The sequence below is a fragment of the Sardina pilchardus genome, chromosome 3 (genome assembly GCF_963854185.1).
Source record: "Sardina pilchardus chromosome 3, fSarPil1.1, whole genome shotgun sequence".
NCBI lineage: Eukaryota > Metazoa > Chordata > Actinopteri > Clupeiformes > Clupeidae > Sardina > Sardina pilchardus.
In genome coordinates, this window is record NC_084996.1 from 32,918,227 (window position 1) to 32,938,026 (window position 19,800).

Here is a 19,800-nt window from a genome sequence, read left to right on the forward strand (position 1 = left end):
CATAAAGGATCTCCACAGCCTTACTGAGATTGGCCAAATCTTCCAGAACTCTCTGGGGCTGTACAGTAATACCTGCAATCAGCTATTTAGAACAAATTAATTTCTGCCCATGAACTATTACTTTCACTCGTAGTTTTCTAAGAGCAAGACACTCTTCTAACAGCAAGAAAACAGAAAAAATGTCCTACGGTTTGTTTGTGTGTGTGTGTGTGTGTGTGTGTGTGTGTGTGTGTGTGTGGAGAGAGAGAGAGAGAGAGAGAGAATAATAATATAATATTTTATATCAGATGGGCCCACAGTAACCATCTTAGATTCCTGCCAATATTACCCAGAATTCCCCTCAGGCTACACTACTTGGTCTGAATTCTTGAATTCCTATTTTTTCCCCCTGGTCTGGCTGCTGTATTAAGAATCTCACATCTCCTTCATTCTTCCTTTCTTTCTTTCTCTCTAACTTTAGCAAAAACAATTCTATAAATGCATCCAGTTCATCTCTCATTCATTACTTTCTCTCTCATTCAACTAGGAGACTCCATTATCACTTTCAAAGACAATGCACCATTTCTCATGGATATTAAAGTAAAGTGTAAATTGTGATTCAAAGGTTGTAATTGAATCACATGTATTGTTAGAACTAAATATGTTCAGAGTCTGGTAGGAAAAGCCACAAATAATACACAAATAATAACCCTGAATTTGTCCTGTGTGTGTGTGTGTGTGTGTGTGTGTGTGTGTGTGTGTGTGTGTGTGTGTGTGTGTGTGTGTGTGTGTGTGTGTGTGTGTGTGTGTGTGTGTGTGTGTGTGTGTGTGTGGTGTGTGTGAGTGTGTGAGTGAGTGAAAGAGAGAGTGCAGGAGGGAGAGAGAGAAAGAGAGAGAGAAAGAGAGAGTGCAGGAGGGAGCGAGAGCAGGAGAGAGAGAGAAAGAGAGAGGGCAGGAGGGAGAGAGTGTGGTTGTGATGGGAATGAGGCAGCAGCAGATCATGATTTGGGCCCCTTCCTGTCTCCTCCTGTTGCCAGCCACCGCAGACCAGCAGCACACCAAAACTATGAGCAGTATTTTCAGCTCTGTAATTTAAAACACATACAAATGCAGAGAGAGAGAGAGAGAGAGAGAGAGAGAGAGAGAGAGAGAGAGAGAAAAGACCAGTGCCTTGCGTGCACTTAAACACACGTGCACCACAACCAGCCTCACACCTCGCAACTAACAATCTTAACCTTAGAATGGATCACTGATGCTGGACAAGGAAAACAATAGAAAGACTCTGCCATGCTTATGAGATGTGTGTGTGTGTGTGTTTGTGTGTGTGTAATGCTTTTGTGTGCTAAAAGAGAATCCTTACTGACCTATGCATGTACATATTGATCATTCATAACATTCATGGACATTTCTAGAGGGCCATACAAACAGTCCTGTGCTCCAAAAGTGAAGAGAATAGGCCTGGTGAAATCACAAGATATTCAAAAACCTCTATCTTTGATTATCTCTTTATACACAGAGACACACACACACACACACACACACACACACACACACACACACACACACACACACACACACACACACACACACACACACACACACACACACACACACACACACACACACACACACACACACACACACACACACACACACACACACACACACACACACACACACACACACACACACACAGAAAGAGCACAGAGGGCGTGTGCCAGCCACCTAAATACACACATGCATTGAAACACACACTTGCATTCACTCTGATTACAGATTGAGTCTGTTCTGCTCCTTCTGTCCAACTGCAAAATTACCCAGGACTCTCTTTCCCGTAAATACCCCACAGGCTGCAATTACATCTATATATACATATATACATACACGTGTTGCACACACACTGACACACACACAGAACATCACCACCTGCCTGCAAGAGCTCACAAATCAACACACAAATACCATCCAGTCCTCAGTCTGCATCCTGGACAATATGTTTGCTATCTTTCAAGATCATGTGTAATTATACTTTATTATTTGTTATTTTTATTATGATTATGTTTTACCTATAAAAAGCATCTCAAGTATTTTATGCTTGTGTCGGGGGGGGGGGGGGGGGGGTTGATTCAACAATTATTGATTTTCTTATATTGCTTACAGCGTGTCCTAACAGGATCCAAGCAAGTGACTGTCTGGTAGCATTCAATGTTATCAATGTTCAATGTCTACACTGAATCCATTAAATATGCCCTTCAATTGAGGCATAATAGCAGAGCAATGCGAGCGACAGGAAGAAAATAGAAACAGGGCAATCAACAAAAGTTTTCTCAAAACATTTCGTCACTGCACAGCAATGCTTCATGGCGCGTACTATTAGGACATTCCAATTGAAAACAATGTGACGAAAGGGATTTAAACGCTAATGTTCACTCAGATGGCATCCTGATAGGACACGTTGTCAGGCTTATATTGATTAGACTCCAACAATCCAACATTAATGTGACTCACACAATTCAGTCTGTGTATCAACAAAAGCCTTCGCCATGCTCTAAGATGAAGATGTAATCTATGTGAAACATAGCCTATTACCCAGAACTATGATATCTGAAGGCTTATTCACTTCACTGAGGTAATTATGTTTTGTTTTGCTGATGTTGACTAATACATTTATAGGATATCTCTCATTTCATAGTATAATAACAATACAGTTAGTAGAGACAATTTAGTAGCCCACCCAAGAATGACATCCTGGTTACCGTCAAACTGATTGTACTACAGTCATTCTTTTCTTAAGCTAGGTGTACATGTACATTATATAAGCTACATTATGTTTGCATTTACATAGATAATTACTGCAACATGGACTGTGAAGTTTTTGTGTGTGTGTGTGTGTGTGTGTGTGACCAAACACTATCCATATAAACACACAGGCGCAGCATGGCATGGGCTAGTGCCTGTGATGAGCCCGAGCACTGGGAGTGTGTGTTTAAATGTTGTGGCAGTGATATGTGTATACCAAGGCTTCACACCCACAATGAGAAACAATTATGGGGTTGGTCAAGTATGTTCATGTGGTGTGTGGTGAGGCTGTACACAGTTTGTATGTGTTTGTTTGAGAATGAGTGTTTGTTTATGTGAATGCCAGTGAAATAGCGCGAGAAAGGATCCTAGTCTGAATAAAGCTAATAGCATATTAATGACTTTGCAAACACCCATGGAACAGTGTCTGTCTGAGCTGAAACAGCTGCTCGCTAAGGAGACTGTGCACATTCTCACACATAGATGAGCACAGCAGGTGGGAGTGGGGCAAGAGATAGTGGTCACTTCTTATCTATTCATAAAATAAGATGACTGGCTCCAGAACTAAAGCCTAATGACATGACTTAAGAGTGATCAACAGTCAATGCCTTTTCCAATGCAGAATGGACTGAGCCATAAAGGCATGTCTATATGGCTCGGATAGTATGAGGGTTAGTCATTTCCAGAGATGATACTTACGATCCCTATACGAACTTACATCACACGCACGCACGCACAACTGCGCTTAAACCTTTAGGTCACAGGTCCGGGCCTTTCCCATGGTTGTCATGGTACCCATGTCAAACAAACCTCTGAACTTCAGTTGAATCAAGGACTTGATTGGCTTTTGTGCGTGTGACTCTCTCTGTGTGTGTGTGTATGTGTGTGTGTGTGTGTGTGTTTGTGTGTGAGAGAGAGAGAGTGTGAGTGAGTGAGAGTATTATAGAAAAATGTACTGTACCTGTACAGAGGTCAGCTGAGCTCTGGGGTCAAAGATGCGCAGCTTCTTATCCTAGGGAAGAAAAAGGTAGAAAACATCAAATCCAGAAAACCTTTTAAAACATCAATCATTGTTGCCATTGTTACTGTATATTATCTCCTACATTCCCTGTAGATTGTACAATTGAAAGAGATTGATTACAAATGCAGAGTCCTTTCCCTCCCATGTACCCTATGTGAGACCCTCACCCTCCTCTTGTCTACTGACACCCTTTGGACTAGCCTCATACGCATGCACAATCGGCTGCTCTTCAGGAATTCAGCAAGTTTATATGAGGCTATCATGCCCCGAGAGCTCTGGCTTTTTCCATATAAAACTGTATAGGACGTGTGTGTGTGTGTGTGTGTGTGTGTGTGTGTGTGGAGCTGCTCCATAGCACAGTGGAAACCCATAGTGAGCCCCCTCTCTCTGCCAGGACTCAGTGCTACTGCATAAGCATGAGGGAATATGACAGGAAGCTCATATGGGAGCGATCAGGAGAGGAGCTCTCGTGTGTGAGGGTGAGGTGGAACCAACGGCCCCGTGCTCAACTCCTCATGGGGAACCTCTCATGGGGCGCACGCCACGATTGTGTGGAAATGGGAGACTGCTGTGCACTAGCTGCAAGTGGCTTCCCTTGGCAACCGTCATCCATACACCACGCATCTAATCATGAGCAGACCAGACACAGTCCCTCAGTATATGAAGGCCTTCACCCTGAACTCAGAGCACTGAAATCAGATACACATGTCTAACCAGTTCAATTCCTCAAAGAAAAGACCCTACAGGTTTCTGCTCCCACAAACTGATCATAATGCATTCATCCTGTATCCTCCCATTGGCCCATAAAAACACTTCCATAAAACACTTCATAAGCCCTTTTTCCATTAAAAAGTTAATTTGCTTAAAAATGATGCACATCAAAAAGTTAGTGCGCCACATGTGATGGAAAAGGAAAAGGATGGAACATCAGTTTTGTCCTGATAAGTTAATTTGTTTGCCATGCAGAAGAGGATTAACGAGAGTTAAATCGACATAAATGTGATGGAAAAGGAATTGGAGCATTGTAAGTTACTGTGACACCTGCTCAGAATCTTCACAAAGTTAGCGCTAAAATCTGAATTTTGTCTCGCGCTTCACCTCACAATAATGTACCATTCGCTGCCTTTGATAAATTCGCTAGAAGTGTTCCATTCGCTACAACTGTTGATGGAAAACCATCTAGCGCAGTAGAACAATGCACATTAACAGGGCTCTGATTGCATCATTTTGATTCCCTTGAATCATTCTGCTGAATGGAAAACCGTTTTGGTGCTTCTAATATCGTTCAAAATTACACCGAATTATGACTTAATTTGCTTGAAAATCTTATGGAAAAAGGGCTATACCGTGATTTCTGATTTTGCATTTTCATAGAATTTACATTTCATCATCATACATCCATTACGCCCACTGTCATTGTGTACATAACATATCTCTTCAACCTCTTCAATACACACACACTAGTAGTGTTTCACTGTGCTACACTGGCAATTCCACAACCACCATGCCATGAACCTGCACACTGAGGGCTTGACTGTTTACAGGGTTGTAGGGCAAACAGGACCTTTCAGCCCACACACCCACTTCACCAAGTGGTGAGGATTTCACAGACACAGACACAGACTCTCTCACACACACTCACTCACTCTCACACACACACACACACACACACACACACACACACACCTCAAGTGGTGAGGATTTCACACCCCCTCCCTTCAGATAGGGCACACACAACACAGCCCGACTCTTCCCTCCCCTGCTACTTTCACTACACTTGATTGACAGACAGCCACACATGAGCACATAGTCAGACCAACACAAACCAATAGGTCATATATATTCTTCAGTTCAAAAAGCCACTCCATCAAATACTGTAATGAGCCTCCTGCCACATTACACAGCTGTTCAATCAGAGAGGTCTCTGGAGGAATGTCCCTGAGATCCCTCAGATCCACACAAACCCTTCTGTATTGCTCCTCATCCTCTGGACGTGCTGTGGAATTCCTCACCCCTAGCAACCAACGGCAAGTCTTTTTTGACCACCACAGTCTTGGCATTTCAGTACTGATCCCCCATCACATAGACACACTAGCATATAATGTAAGTGAACAATATTCAAGTAACAAACACTACATTTCATAAAATATCCACTCTACATCATTATAAGGTGCATGGCTCCCTTAAATGAAGAATGCTATCTTACTGCCACTTCTCTGGGCTGTCGGCCTCATCACATTCTCTCTCATATCATATCAATTCATGAGCAGCCACTGCACTAGAACAGCAAACATGGGCTTTAGCAGGCCAGGGGATGAGAGAGGTGCTGTGGCCCACCCACAGGCTTCTGGAGACTCCATAAGCCCCTCTTCAGACAGCACAAGGAGCTCCGCTCAACTCCGCTCATCACTCCTTAGCTCAGCTACACCCAACAACATCAACTCAGCAATAACACACACACACACACACACACACACACTAGAGACAATAGAGTGTGAAGAAATAAATGTGTACCAACAAAACAGAATGCATTCAGTTTCCAGGGGACGATAGCTCTATATCTTTACATTACTCCCCCTCTCTCTCACTTAATAACACACACACGGAACACAGATGCGCGCGCGCACACACACACAAACACAGATGCGCGCGCACACACACACAAACACAGACGCTCACACACACACACACACACACACACAAACACAGATGCGCGTGCACACACACACACACACAAACACAGATGCGCGTGCACACACACACACACACACACACAGATGCGCGTGCACACACACACACACACAGATGCGCGTGCACACACACACACACACACACACACACACACACACACACACACACACACACACACACACACTGTACTTATGTTTGCAAGTGTTGAATTTTGTGGCAAAAGATCAATAATATTTCTTAATATTAATAATTAAATTAATTATTAATAATTAATAGTGTTTAATAAAGCAAGATTTGCACTTAAATCCCAATGGGGAAATTATTTGCAAATTGTTCAAACAACAAAAAAAACTGCATATTTGAAATAATTTCTTGCCTTCTGTCATTTCACAAAATAATTCTCGTAATCGTAATCGAAAATCGCATTTTGAGAAAAGAAAATCGAGATTTCATTTATGGGCAAAATCGAACAGCCCTAGCTTGAAGTGGAGAAAAAGGCGGTTCTTATTATTCACATATATGAATTTCCCCTTGGGGATCAATAAAGTATCTATCTATCTATCTATCTATCATATGTATCATACGGTGTATCGTTATCAGCGAATGTATCAGCTGGTATTGAGACATCAAATACTGTACGCATATTCTTCATACAGTGAATAAAAAATACTAAGAAATATTGGTTATCAATCACCATGTACTTACTGCTTAGGCCTATTTACAGACCTTCAAATTGAGAAGGGTTGAAAAAGGTGATATATTTGCAAAGTAAAACCCGCAAGGTTAGACCCATTTAAACATTAAAACGGCTTGCCAGGCCATGGAGCCAAGTAGTTTAATCTAACATTCCTGTGCTTTCATTAATTAATTAATTAATTCATTCATTCATTCATTCATTCAACCTTTATTTATTCTTGGAGTGTCAAGTTAATCCAGTATGTCCCCAAATGCTTCATTAAATTGGATGTGTCCTCCCTTAACACGCAATAATTTTTAAACATGTTACTTATGCTGGTGTTTGAGTGTTTTGATTCACAGTTCAAGACTGGTAAGCATTTTAAGATGCACTAACACTACTTCCCGTCAGAGCAGCTTAATTAGCGACAGGTGATGATTCATATGGTGATGATTCTGTAGCCTCTTTAGGGGCCTCGTAATGATAGAAAGCTGCACAAGTAGAGGCTACAGTTTGAGATAACAGGTGAGTGTCCTGTAGCACTACGCTCCTGGGAAATGTAGTTTACTTAATTAGCCCCAAAGGGCACGCGGAACCTGATTTGGAGATGACAGAAAAGAGTACCAACAATTTAGGAGATTAGAATCTGCCGGTACACAAGAAAAAGTGCAGGCACGCTTACTGTAAGAGTAAAATGTAGAAGTGCCCATACTGAGTAACAACCCACCTTGAGCATTGCACACACGCTCACACACAAACAAACACACACAAACACACTCACACAAATAAACAAACATCCAGGGAGGGGAAACTCTTTAGTTCTGTTATAATGCCCTCATGAATCACGTCTAATTTTGTATCCAAACAACTTTTCACAAACAATTTCAGCCCAACCTCATCTCCAGGTCAAGAGCTGTGCTGTGGGAAGCCCAATCACCCACCCTGGAGGCCTAGTGTGGGGGCTCTCTGGGCCAGGTGGGGCAGCCACTGCTTCAAAGAGCGCCATAACTCTTAGAGATTAAAGAGCAGCCTACCGCATGTAAGACTGACTGTACTCGACCCACGCAGGGTCAGCGCACAGGTTAAAGGTGACACCAGCTGTCACATCCCCTGAGGTGAACCCCTCCACTTCACAACTCCAAGGCGCTCATTAGTCTGTTAGCTGCTTAACAGTTCATCCAATCGGGTCACAGGATATGAAAATGTGACAATGAGAGTGCAGCCTGTGAGTGGAGGAATCGCAAAAACATCCATCAATCATTTCAAACGGAGCATTAATCTCTGCCTCTCTAATTAGCTCAGCCTCTGTGTCAGCAGGGCTCTCTCTCTCTCTCTCTCTTTTTCTCTCTCTCTCTCTCTCTCTCTCTCTCTGTGTGTGTGTGTGTGTGTGAGAGTCTGCTAATAAGTTTATTTCAATTTGTTCATGCACCAATGTTTTTTTTTGTTTTTATCAGGAGAACTAACATACAGTGAGGAGCACATGTATTTGATACCATGCTAAAACAGGAATATCAAATCATCATTTGACAATTGACCTTAATGCCTTAATTTAAAAAATGAGTAAAAATCAAACCGCCAAGGACACCAATTTTCTTTGTTTTTGAATAATGTATCATAAATAGATAAATGTTTTCCTTAAATGCTAGGGGAAGGAAGTATTTGACCCCCTATGTAACCCTATGGGAATTTAACGCATAGGGTGAACATAGGGGCAGGCATATTTTTATTTTTAAAGGCCAGCTATTTCATGGATCTAGGATATTATGCATCCCAATAAATTTCCCTTGGCCTTTGGAATTAAAATAGCCCCACATCATCACAAAGCCTTGACCATAGCTAGAGATTGGCATGGTGCTTTTTCCAGTAGGCCTATTAGCCTGTTTGATTTACATTGAGCTCAATGAGCATCAAACAGGCTAATAGGCCTACTGGAAAAAGCACCATGCCAATCTCTAGCTATGGTGAAAGGTATGTAATGATGTGGGGCTATTTTAATTCCAACGGCCAAGGGAACTTTATCAGGATGCATAATATCCTGAATCCATGAAATAGTTGGCCTTAAAAAATAAAAATCTGCCGGCCCCTATGTTAACCCTATGTGTTAAATTCCCATAGGGTTACATTGGGGGTCAAATACTTCCTTCCCCCTAGCATTTAGGAAGAACATTTATTTATTTACGAAACATTCTTCAATCACAAAGAAAATTGGGGTACTTAGCGGTTTTATTTTTACTCAATTTTTGAATTAAGACATTAACATCAATTGTCAAATGATGATTTTATATTCCTCTTTTTAGGCAACTTTAGCATGGTATCAAATACATTTTCTCCTCACTGTAAGTGAGTCTGACTGATGACTCAATTCCACTTTTGCACAGTGTCCAATTTAAAAGTGCACAGGTGACATCTGCTGGTGAAGAAATAAACTACAGTTCACCTATTAGTATAGGGGAGCTAACACATGAGCAAGAAGGTATTTAATGTGATTATGCAAAATACAAATTTCCACAGACAACATATTATAGTGAGTTAAAATATTGAGGTTCAGGCTGTAAATGCTTTGAGACAATGTTAAAGCAACACTAAAGAGTTTTTTGTACATTAAAGTAATGTTTCCAAAATCATTTCAGTGGTTCATCAACTCATAACAGGGTGAACAGCACTTCTGCTTTTGTCTCTTGGCCCTCTATCGGCTATAACCGCACTGTGTAACTTTACCAGGTCAGGTAGCGTATCTGCAGTTTGATGAAATGAGACATAAGAAACTACAAATTTGACTTGCTTCGATGTCGGAATACATCATACTTTCATAAAATCATGCAACATACTCTACCTTGTTTGTGGACATCGTTATTTGCTGGATAAACAAATAGCGTGCATGCGACCAAGGAAAAGTGCTTTAGTGTTGCTTTAATGGTTTTGGACACTATATGAATTCAATATATCACTAAATAGAACTGAACTGAATTGAATCACAGAAAACATCTTCCTTCTCTCATTAACTCTCACTGGTAATGCTGATATAACAATATATAACATAACTATAGCCTCGTTCCCATTGGGGGTACATTTAGAAAGTGGGAAAATGCCAGGCTATGCCCTCTCACTTGGCTCTCTCGCGTGTCTCCATTACAAAAAGGGACACTATCAGGATTTACCAGACTACCAGAATCATGGCTTGCACCTTAGTGCCAGTCCACTTGTCATACTTTCTTCTCCTCGCTCTTGTTGCACTTTCTTCTCATCTTATTCTCCATCTTCTTCTGCTAGCCACTACTCTTCTTCAACTGGCTTTTCAAAATGGCACTGCTGTTGCAGCGCGAGGGTTGAGTTCTACCCACACCTTTAGTCATATCCAATCAGTGGGCTAGGTACCCTTATGGCCCTAAAAAAAGGCGTGAAAAAAAGCCCTCAAGGGCACGTTCTGTGAAGGGAGATACATCCAAACGGGTATATTTGCCGGTTAAATGTTGGTAAATGCTGTAAACAGCCCTAATGTAAATAAAATAAAATAAAATAAGATCTTATTTCATTTCGAAAGTGTTTCCACTGTGGGAATACCAACAAGGGCTATCAACTGACAACTGCAGACTGAGAATTAGTCCACATGAGTCATTCTGTTTCAGTAAATCCTCTAGTTGTCTTTTTTGCAATCTCAGATTAGCATGCCTGTTTAATTAGAGGTATCCAGTATGACCATACAGCATATGTGAAAGATACTACAGCATTAGGTTGATTCATTGGACCTAGACCAACTCACTGAACTTTTCTTCACAGAGTAGAGCACGTTGATTTTCAGGGTCAAACAGCCTCCAAATAATACAGTCACAAATATAATGAAAAGTATAAACAAAAATCTAAAGTGCAACATAAGAAATACATTTTCTATTTTTTGAACAGTGCACTAGATCACACATTTCAAGCAGGATTGAGTTCATTTTCTTTGTCATTAGCTGAGGCCATAGGACCAAGAGATGAACTCAGGACATTGCACATGAATCTAGACAATTCTGTAACACACTGCATTATTGAGCATCTGCAACTTACTTTACAAGAAGTTGCCAGCAAAGAGCCATCTTGTTTCCAGGAGAAACTTTGCAGGTGGTCAGGATGCTGCTCCAAAACTATAGAAACACACACACACACACACACACACACACACACACATATACTAAGTGTAGACAACACAAGATACTTGAAGTCACTTACATGTAAACAAAGGCCTGAGAAAAATGCAAAGGCATTTGTGAGGAGCAGGGAACAGTAGGGTGAGGACAGAAATGTGAGTGTGATGTCACACACACACACACACACACACACACACACACACACACACACACACACACACACACACACACACACACACACACACACACACACACACACACACACACACACACACACACACACACACACACACACACACACACACACACACACACACACACACACACACACACACACTGTGCAACAGAATAGGAAGCATCACAGAATGTGTGTGCAAGCTCTGCTTCCTGCAGCTGAACACAATACATTCATGGATATACAGTCACAGAAATACACTGGAACCCACTGGACAGGACATAAAACACACATGCTCACACACACACACACACAAACAAAGGTAGGGGGCGGCCTTGTGAGAGCCAATGGGCGTGGGAGGGTGATGGAGCAGAGCTGCTTGTGGAAGCGTCATGTGAACACAGGGTCATAGGTCACCAGGCTTATTTACCTCAGCACTGCACGTGCTCACACACCCCACTGCAATCTGAGGTTCTGCTGAACACACAGTCTCCAACACACCCACCCAAACACACACACACACACACACACACAGAGACATACACATGCAGACACAAACAAAAATGGAACAATACACATATATCCACAGACAAACATTGCCAAGACAAAATTATACTCCACAAAAGACAGACAAATTCATGTGCTAGCCATAAATGTTCTATTACTAAATGCAATGGGTTTGCTTGACTGAGCATTAATACAATACAAAAAAAAACATACTTAAAAACACACACACACACACACACACACACAGTTGTGAGGATGCTTTATCATCTATCATCTTTCTATCGTGTGTGTGTGTGTGTGTGTGTGTGTGTGTGTGTGTATGAGAGAATGAGTGAGTGTCATTGGTGTGTTGCATGTACTGTACCTGCCAAGGCTGAATCTCGGGTGATATCCCATAGCTGCACAGCTTGACTGGAGCTTACAGCAAGTAGACCACCAGCAGAGGGGTGGAAGAGGACCAGCTCTAAACGGCCTGAGCCTGGGCACAGAGTTACCTCAGGCTCCACAACTTGGTCCTCCACCCCGCACACACGCCAGAGTTTAACCTGACAGAACAACAAGAAGAAAGAGCTTCAGTTCAAAGGACTCTGTTCTGCTGAGAGTGAGACAAACAAGACCAAGCACCAAGCGCCAAGCTGTTTATTCATGTGTGTGTGTGTGTGTGTGTGTGTGTGTGTGTGTGTGTATTCATATATGTGTACATGTGTGTACATGTGTATAGTGCGTATGCACTATAACTGAAAGCCTCACTGTTTCATCAGCAGAACATGTTGCCAGAAGGTCATTGTCAAATGGTGAGAAGTCCAGATCTGTCACTTGGTCTGATATTAAACAAGAAAGCAAACAGTATCAAAGCAAACTAAAGCAACCTAAACCAAAGAAAACAATTCAGAGGGATCTTGTAGCAGGTCATGAGGTTATGGGAGATGTGATGTGAGAAATCATGTCTCACCAGCATGACAGGCCAGGTAGACCACTGGCCACTTCCCATCAGCACCAGCCCCCACTGATGTCAGGCCCACCATTCCACCAGCTGCAGAACACACACACACACATGCATGAGATACATTAAGTAACACACACACACACACACACACACACACACACACACACACACACACACACACACACACACACACACACTTTTCATTATTGACAGAGACAATGTATTCCCAGATCAGTAGGAATGTAAAGGGAGCAGAATGAGGGTCATAGGCATCTACGAACACGTCAGGGCAGATCCTTTGTAGCTTTGCAGCCCATCATTTACACAAGAAGCATACCGCTGCAATCCATACTTCTATGTAAGAGACACAGAATAAACCAGAGGCTTTCAAATATATGGATGGACACAAATATGTATGCAGATCATTATTCACCACCTGATAAAGCTGTTTGAGAAGATGGTTGATAAGAGTACAATGGCTGATTACAGAAATGAAAAAGAAAGCCTGTCACCTCTTCAATTTATGCACTGATGGCCTACAAACGCACTATATTCCAACAACATTCCTCTGTCCTTGTTAAGTAAGCCAAGGCCCTAATTCACTAGCTGGAGATATAGCAGGACCCAACATACTGTAGGTCAAGTGACCTAGGTCGAGTTTCATGGGTTAAGGTTGTGAAAAATATTTAGACATGTTCAGACTTACCAGGCTTTGCAATACTTCCTCAATATATCCTTTACACATGGTATCTTGTCTACATGTCAGTGTGTATCACAATAATAAAGCTTTTCTTTCTCATGCATACTGATAGTTTAAGAGCCCTTACCCCCCTGGTCTGAGCTGAAAGCTACAAAGTCACAGCTGGACTTGATCTGGTTTCCTTGAGAGTTATTGGACCCAGCCCGCACACCACCAATCCAGCCCTGAAGGGAGGAAATGAGAATAAGTAAAAGGCAAGCTTTTCCTGCAGGTTCATCATAGATAATATACTACAGAAAGACTACACAATTATATATTCCATCATCTTAAACATACAAACACCTTATCCCATAAACCTCTGCATTACCCTCTGGTTATCGTGTGTTGTTTGTAAAGTCTGTAGTGGTAAATTGCAGAGCTGCCAACACTGATACACTAGTCAGCAGTGCAAGACTGAAGCATTCATTCTGATGGAATATGGTCATATGAACAACAGCACAAATGGGTCATCCAGGATATGAACTATGCGCGTCTGTATTCAGGATCGGAGGACATTGCAAAAATGAAAGAAAATCTCAAGCTGGACATTGCTGACTAGCCTACATAGGCTATCCAAAACAGGCCAGTCAGCATGCTACAAAGCTCATAGCAGTGCTATGAAGGCTCTGAGCTTTACATGACTAAGATAGTAAGCTCACTTGTTTTAGACCTAAACATGTACAGTGCTGCTTTACCAATTAATTCAAATGCACAGTTTTTCAGCAGGATTGTGCAAACTGTTTGTAGAAAAATCCACAAAACAGTGGAGGAGTGTAGTGGGGCTAATTTATATTTTAATGTTGGATTTGGTTGATTCTGTAAACTTTTCAGAAACAGAGTGCATAACATTTAAAACTTAATGCAATGCATACAAACATAAGCAGGCTGAGATCACTTCTTCCTGGCACTAAAACTAGAATGAGGTAAACAAACAGGGCAGAAAAGTGCAAGAGGAAGAGGGAACCGGAAGGATTTGTCACTGACTCTTTTCGCAAGAGAAAGAGAACAGAGCATTTTTATTCAGCAGAAACTTGAGGAAGTCAAAAGGCCCCCTTCAGTGCAGGGTGCAGCAAAATGAAAGGCTAATAGAATGTTAACAAGGCTTAATGTGTGTGTGTGTGTGGGGGGGGGGTTGTAGCATATTGCTAGGCTGGGGAAAGCCTCTGAGAGAAATGCATATTACAAGTGCATCTACTACTTCACCAAGCGAGCACACACACAGCTGTAAAACAGAATATTGTCCCACCAGAGTAAAAATGTACACAACACAATTCAATAAAGATATAACACAACCACCATTGTAAGTAATGTTCATTCCACCCCGTCTTTTTTTTATAGAGAGAGAGAAATTGGCTTAATTTACTAAGCATCCAATAATAGGTAATAGGTTTAAAATAATAATGTTCTAATAATGTTCACCACCAGTGGAGTCTAGGAGCCTTTCACTTTTGTATTCTCCTTAATGTAGTCTTACCAACTTTGTCAACTGTTAAATTGAATTGTATTGCTGTTATTTGGACAAACTCATACATCCCATAACCATAATGGACTGCATCCAGAGTCTGATTAACAATTTTATGAAATCACTAGATATTCCATCTCAGAAAAATCATACACAACTTTGTCTAGAAAATGTGGCAAACAACAGTTTTAACAGTTTATGTTAAGTTGGCATAGCCTATACCATAACAACAAAAAAACAGTGAACTGTTTTAGTGAATACTTCCAGGCTGTGGCTACAGTTTCATCCCTTGGGTCCGAATGACATACTGTATCACACATGGGCACTGTCCACTGACTCAAGCAAATCCAGAAAACTGTGTTAAGGCATGTGTTCTCTAACATGCTACTGTGCCAAAGGCCTGCACTGACTGTCACGTGCAACACTTATGTGTATAATCTAAGAAATCACATTGGTCATGCCAATCAGGACGTGGTTGAGACAATGCATTAATAAGAAAGCCACTAAACTGCTGAGAACTGCCTGCAGTTCAGCGTAGCCTTCTTCTTCATGCATACTAACCAGAGTACATTATGCAACACACGTTGTTACTATACTAATGTAACACAACCCAGGCTCTCCCATAGATATAGGTAATCTGGATATGTAGCCTACAGATAGATAGCCAGGCTACACTATTGCGGCGGCTACAGAAGAGTTCTGTCAAGCTAGCTAATCAGATGTAGGCCTATTGTAGCACGTTTTGATTGACTGATTTGCATGGGTTTTCCTGTCCCAGATGGAGAGGTAGAAATGAGCCACACTCCAAAACACGCCGGATTGGATTTCAGGGATGCTAAATTGAAGTCCCTCCATACGCTTGAAGACAGCCACTGCTTAACTATAACCACAGATTTGATTATTGGCTACCATTACAAGCACAATACTCACATCTTTTTTAGGAATTTTCGGGGTGGTATTTTTGAATTTCGAAGTCTTGAAGCGGTTCATTGTGGTTCTCCCTCGTCTGTGCACCTTCCGGGTGTCTCAGTGTGGCTACTTCGCTGTCAAAGGAGGCGAAGAATCGAATCTTGTGCTCAGCTGACAGGACGCTCCGTCTGCTCACACAATTTAGGGTTGGAGCTATAGTTTATGCAGGAAATGAACGTGAAACGCGTAGACTACTCTGGCTGCTGTTTCTCTGTGACTTGAACTAGTGATACATTGCACCGACATTACTATAACAGAAACTCGAATACTAAAAACGATAGTCTGTAAAGTCTTCCGATGTCTGTCAGCTAGGCTTTCTGTCCAGAAATAATACGGAACTTGCTTAAATGAAATGGGTGAATGTGTTTGGGAGGGAATGATTGGAAATAATTTCCTCAACAATTTAACAACAAATCGTCATTTCTGGCAAAGATTCAGGATATTTTCCACAACAATACTTCAATGGACTTAATTATGTTCCTATGATTAGGCTATTTCAATGGGCATGTCTGCAATATCTCTGCCAGTGCCACCACTCTTTAGAGAAGTTATCTCCAACCCTGTGCGCATGCGCCGAGTTATGAACATGCGCAGGCAGGCTACGCTACTCTACTCCGACTGCTATCTCTCTGCTGCTATGCTCTGAGCCCGTTTACCCATGTGTATGCGTTTACCCAAACAGCCTACAAACCGTACCTGCATTTTTTTTTGTTTCGCTAGGGGCGATCGCGAGTAAGTGGAAAAAACATGGGGGTCCATGACAGCGGTTTCCAACCTTTTCTGGCTCATGGCACCCCTAGACATATCTCTCTCCATCCACGGCATCCCTATTTTCTTTGTTTACTTTTTACTCTCAACCTCCTTTATGTCATATTGTAGCCTACTTCACACCAGTGTAGCCTTTTTAACCTATGTTGGATAGGCCATACTGCTTTTATTATAGCCTAAGCATGATGAGAAGGTGAGTTTATCTAATTTTCGTTTTATTCAAATGAACCATTCTCTTTAATTCAACTCATTTAATAGAACTTTTGAAAAAATAGTGAACAGACTATAAACAGAAATATCAGGAATATGTCTTCAACTAAAGTGCATAAAACATTGGTGGTGCCTTTATCACAACATATTGAGCTAAAATCCCAGGTTATAGGTTTCCTGCCAGGCGTCAGAGAGTGAGGTTGATCATCACTAGCGGGCATTTGGCTGACACATTCAAAACTGCACAAAATTTGAAGCGTGGATCATGACACCCTCTGAATGCATGCCAAGTTTCAATTGACCTCATTAAGTCCTGCCCATCAAACGCAGATGAGCCAGCAGCTTCGTACAGGCCAATGAATTCTATATTCTACAGGAAGCCAGTGCAGTTTAGCCAACACTGGTGTAATGTGGTCATGTTTCTTAGATTTGGGGCCTTGAGATGCCCCTTCTTATGCACAGGGACCAGATATGATGTTTATCACAGTTGGGACCCTTCCTAGCTTCAAGCGCCGATCAAAGATGCTTTGAGAGATTCCAGAGTTGTTTAACACACCCAGTGAGCACCTCCACGCTCACTCCATCAGGGCCTGCTCCTTTGCCTAACTGAAGTCCCTCCAGTTGCCTTTTCACCTGATCTGCTGTGAAATTCGGAGGGAGTGCTAGCCTGGGAGTAAGGAACAGTTGGTGCAGGGACCACAGAAGGTCTGGATGGGTGCTGGGTGGTGAATCGTGATTGGGGAGGTCTGAAGACATGAGGCATGAGAGGGTGGATGAGTGATGGTTCCGGAGTAGAATCTAGTCACTTGTTGGCTCTGGCAAGCTGTTCTCACTCATATGGCTGGTGGTCTGATTGTAGCTGGTGACTTTCCTTAATCCATTCCACACCACTCCACTCTTGCGTTGATCTTGTTTAGATTACTTTCAGTCCTTTAGTCCAACCAAATTAGCCCGAAAAAGAGTCAAAGAGTCCATCATCATTTTATGTAGAATAAGATTGCCAGGTGCTCACAACACCAATCCTTACAGGAAAAAATGACAGAGCTTTGAACTAGCTTTGGACCATGGTACAATATGCCCAAAATTGTATGCTAGCACATCTGGGTGTTAGCCAACATCTCCCATGCCAGTGGAAAAATCCACATCAAACCTGGTATACTTATACAAGGGCTAAATTAACTGATTGGGTACTTAATGTCTTGGGGTGAAAGGTCAAGGCTGCACAGGTTCACACAAATGCACAAATATAGTGTCTGGCCTATATCTTCAAAGCAGATCGATGCTGATTTTGCGAAACTTTATAACTCCTACAAATGTGGTGGGCACCAAATAAAACCATGTTTTATTATGTTTATTTTGTTTGTCTATGCCTCCAAATAACAACATACAAACACAGCGAGTCCCGGGAAGAGCAACATCCAGGCACACCAGTGTTCACTCACCAACTTTGAGAGCAGGCTTGGACACAATCAGTGCAATTTCAAATATAGAACTCAAAGAAGTCCAGAAATTACAATAAGGGGCCATCCCCGAGCTGGGCTACCAGTGAAAGGAACTCTGAATACTTCAGCATTAACCACTTTGTGAGAACACTTTGGGGATGGCACCAGTTAACAAAACAAGGTCCATAAAGACATGGATGAGCTTGGTGTGGGTGAACTTGACTGGCCTACAGAGTCTTGACCTCAACCCAATAAAACACCAATGGGAACTAGAGCGGAGACTGAGAGCCAGTCTCCTCGTCCAACTTCAGTGTGTGACCTCACAAATGTACTGCTGAAACAAAGTTAAAGAAATCCCATGAACACACTCCTAAACCTTATGGAAAGCTTTCCCAGAAGAGTTGAAGTTATTATAGCTGCAAAGAGTGAACCAACATCATATTAAACCCTATGGATTAAGAATGGGATGTGACTGAAGTTCCATCTGTGAGTCAAGGCAGGTGAGCAAATGCTTTTGGCAATGTAGTGTACATGGGAACAGTGCCCTCCTACTGTAAGTAGGCACAGTGCATTGTTGGGGGGAAAGCCTAAATGGTCCGCACCAGACAGCAACATTTGATTTGAGATCTCACCTGTTCCACCTAAGGAAAAATGGGGCCAGGTAAGAATATATTGAGAAGAGCAGAGTTTAGACAGGGAACATCCAGGACATGCAGAGTGAAACTACACTAATAAGGCAAGACTCTTGAAGGCTCTAATAATAAACTTGTCCATCACTTCATTGACAACCACTTTTCCTGGGATTTGCATGGGAGTACAAATGAAGTCAACTGTTTAACTTTTTAACAATTAATAATGTAGCCTGAAGATATGTGTGATGCGTCAGAAATACATTTTAGTTGTCAATATTGAATAAAATCACGTCTGTTTCTCCTACAGTCACATGCAGAACAAGCAAAGGGAAATTCCATGCTTGTAGCGCTCTCTAGAGGCTGATATGGGCACGTTTCTAAGGAACTGTGAACATTTACAGATGGAAACAGAATGACCTGTACATAATACACATTGATACAGTGATCACAGTGAAAACATCCTGCATTACAGAAGGAATATACCAGGTATTTGACAAACATGGCAATTTAGAAATATGGAGATCAATTTAAAAAAAAAAAGAGCTAAAATCTGTGATAAAGGAATAAACTGTTGACACTACAAATAACACAACACAATACATATTGAGATGCAACAAAGATGGGGAAAGAAGAGATCAGATATTCTTTACCACGCTT

The 19,800-nt window shown here is 41.8% G+C and overlaps 1 protein-coding gene across 1 annotated transcript in view; it reads right to left on the reverse strand.

The window, feature by feature from the left end:
• coro7 (coronin 7) overlaps nucleotides 1-16,572 on the reverse strand; it is a 77,314-nt gene extending 60,742 nt beyond the window's left edge. The window contains exons 1-7 of the mRNA XM_062532951.1: nucleotides 16,053-16,572; nucleotides 13,749-13,845; nucleotides 12,928-13,008; nucleotides 12,726-12,796; nucleotides 12,340-12,520; nucleotides 11,214-11,290; nucleotides 3,740-3,790 (exon numbers count right to left, since the gene is read on the reverse strand). Of these exons, the coding sequence (XP_062388935.1) occupies nucleotides 3,740-3,790; nucleotides 11,214-11,290; nucleotides 12,340-12,520; nucleotides 12,726-12,796; nucleotides 12,928-13,008; nucleotides 13,749-13,845; nucleotides 16,053-16,112 (618 nt within the window). The 5' untranslated portion in view covers nucleotides 16,113-16,572. The remainder of the gene's footprint in view (nucleotides 1-3,739; nucleotides 3,791-11,213; nucleotides 11,291-12,339; nucleotides 12,521-12,725; nucleotides 12,797-12,927; nucleotides 13,009-13,748; nucleotides 13,846-16,052) is intronic.
• Nucleotides 16,573-19,800: the final 3,228 nt, after the last annotated feature.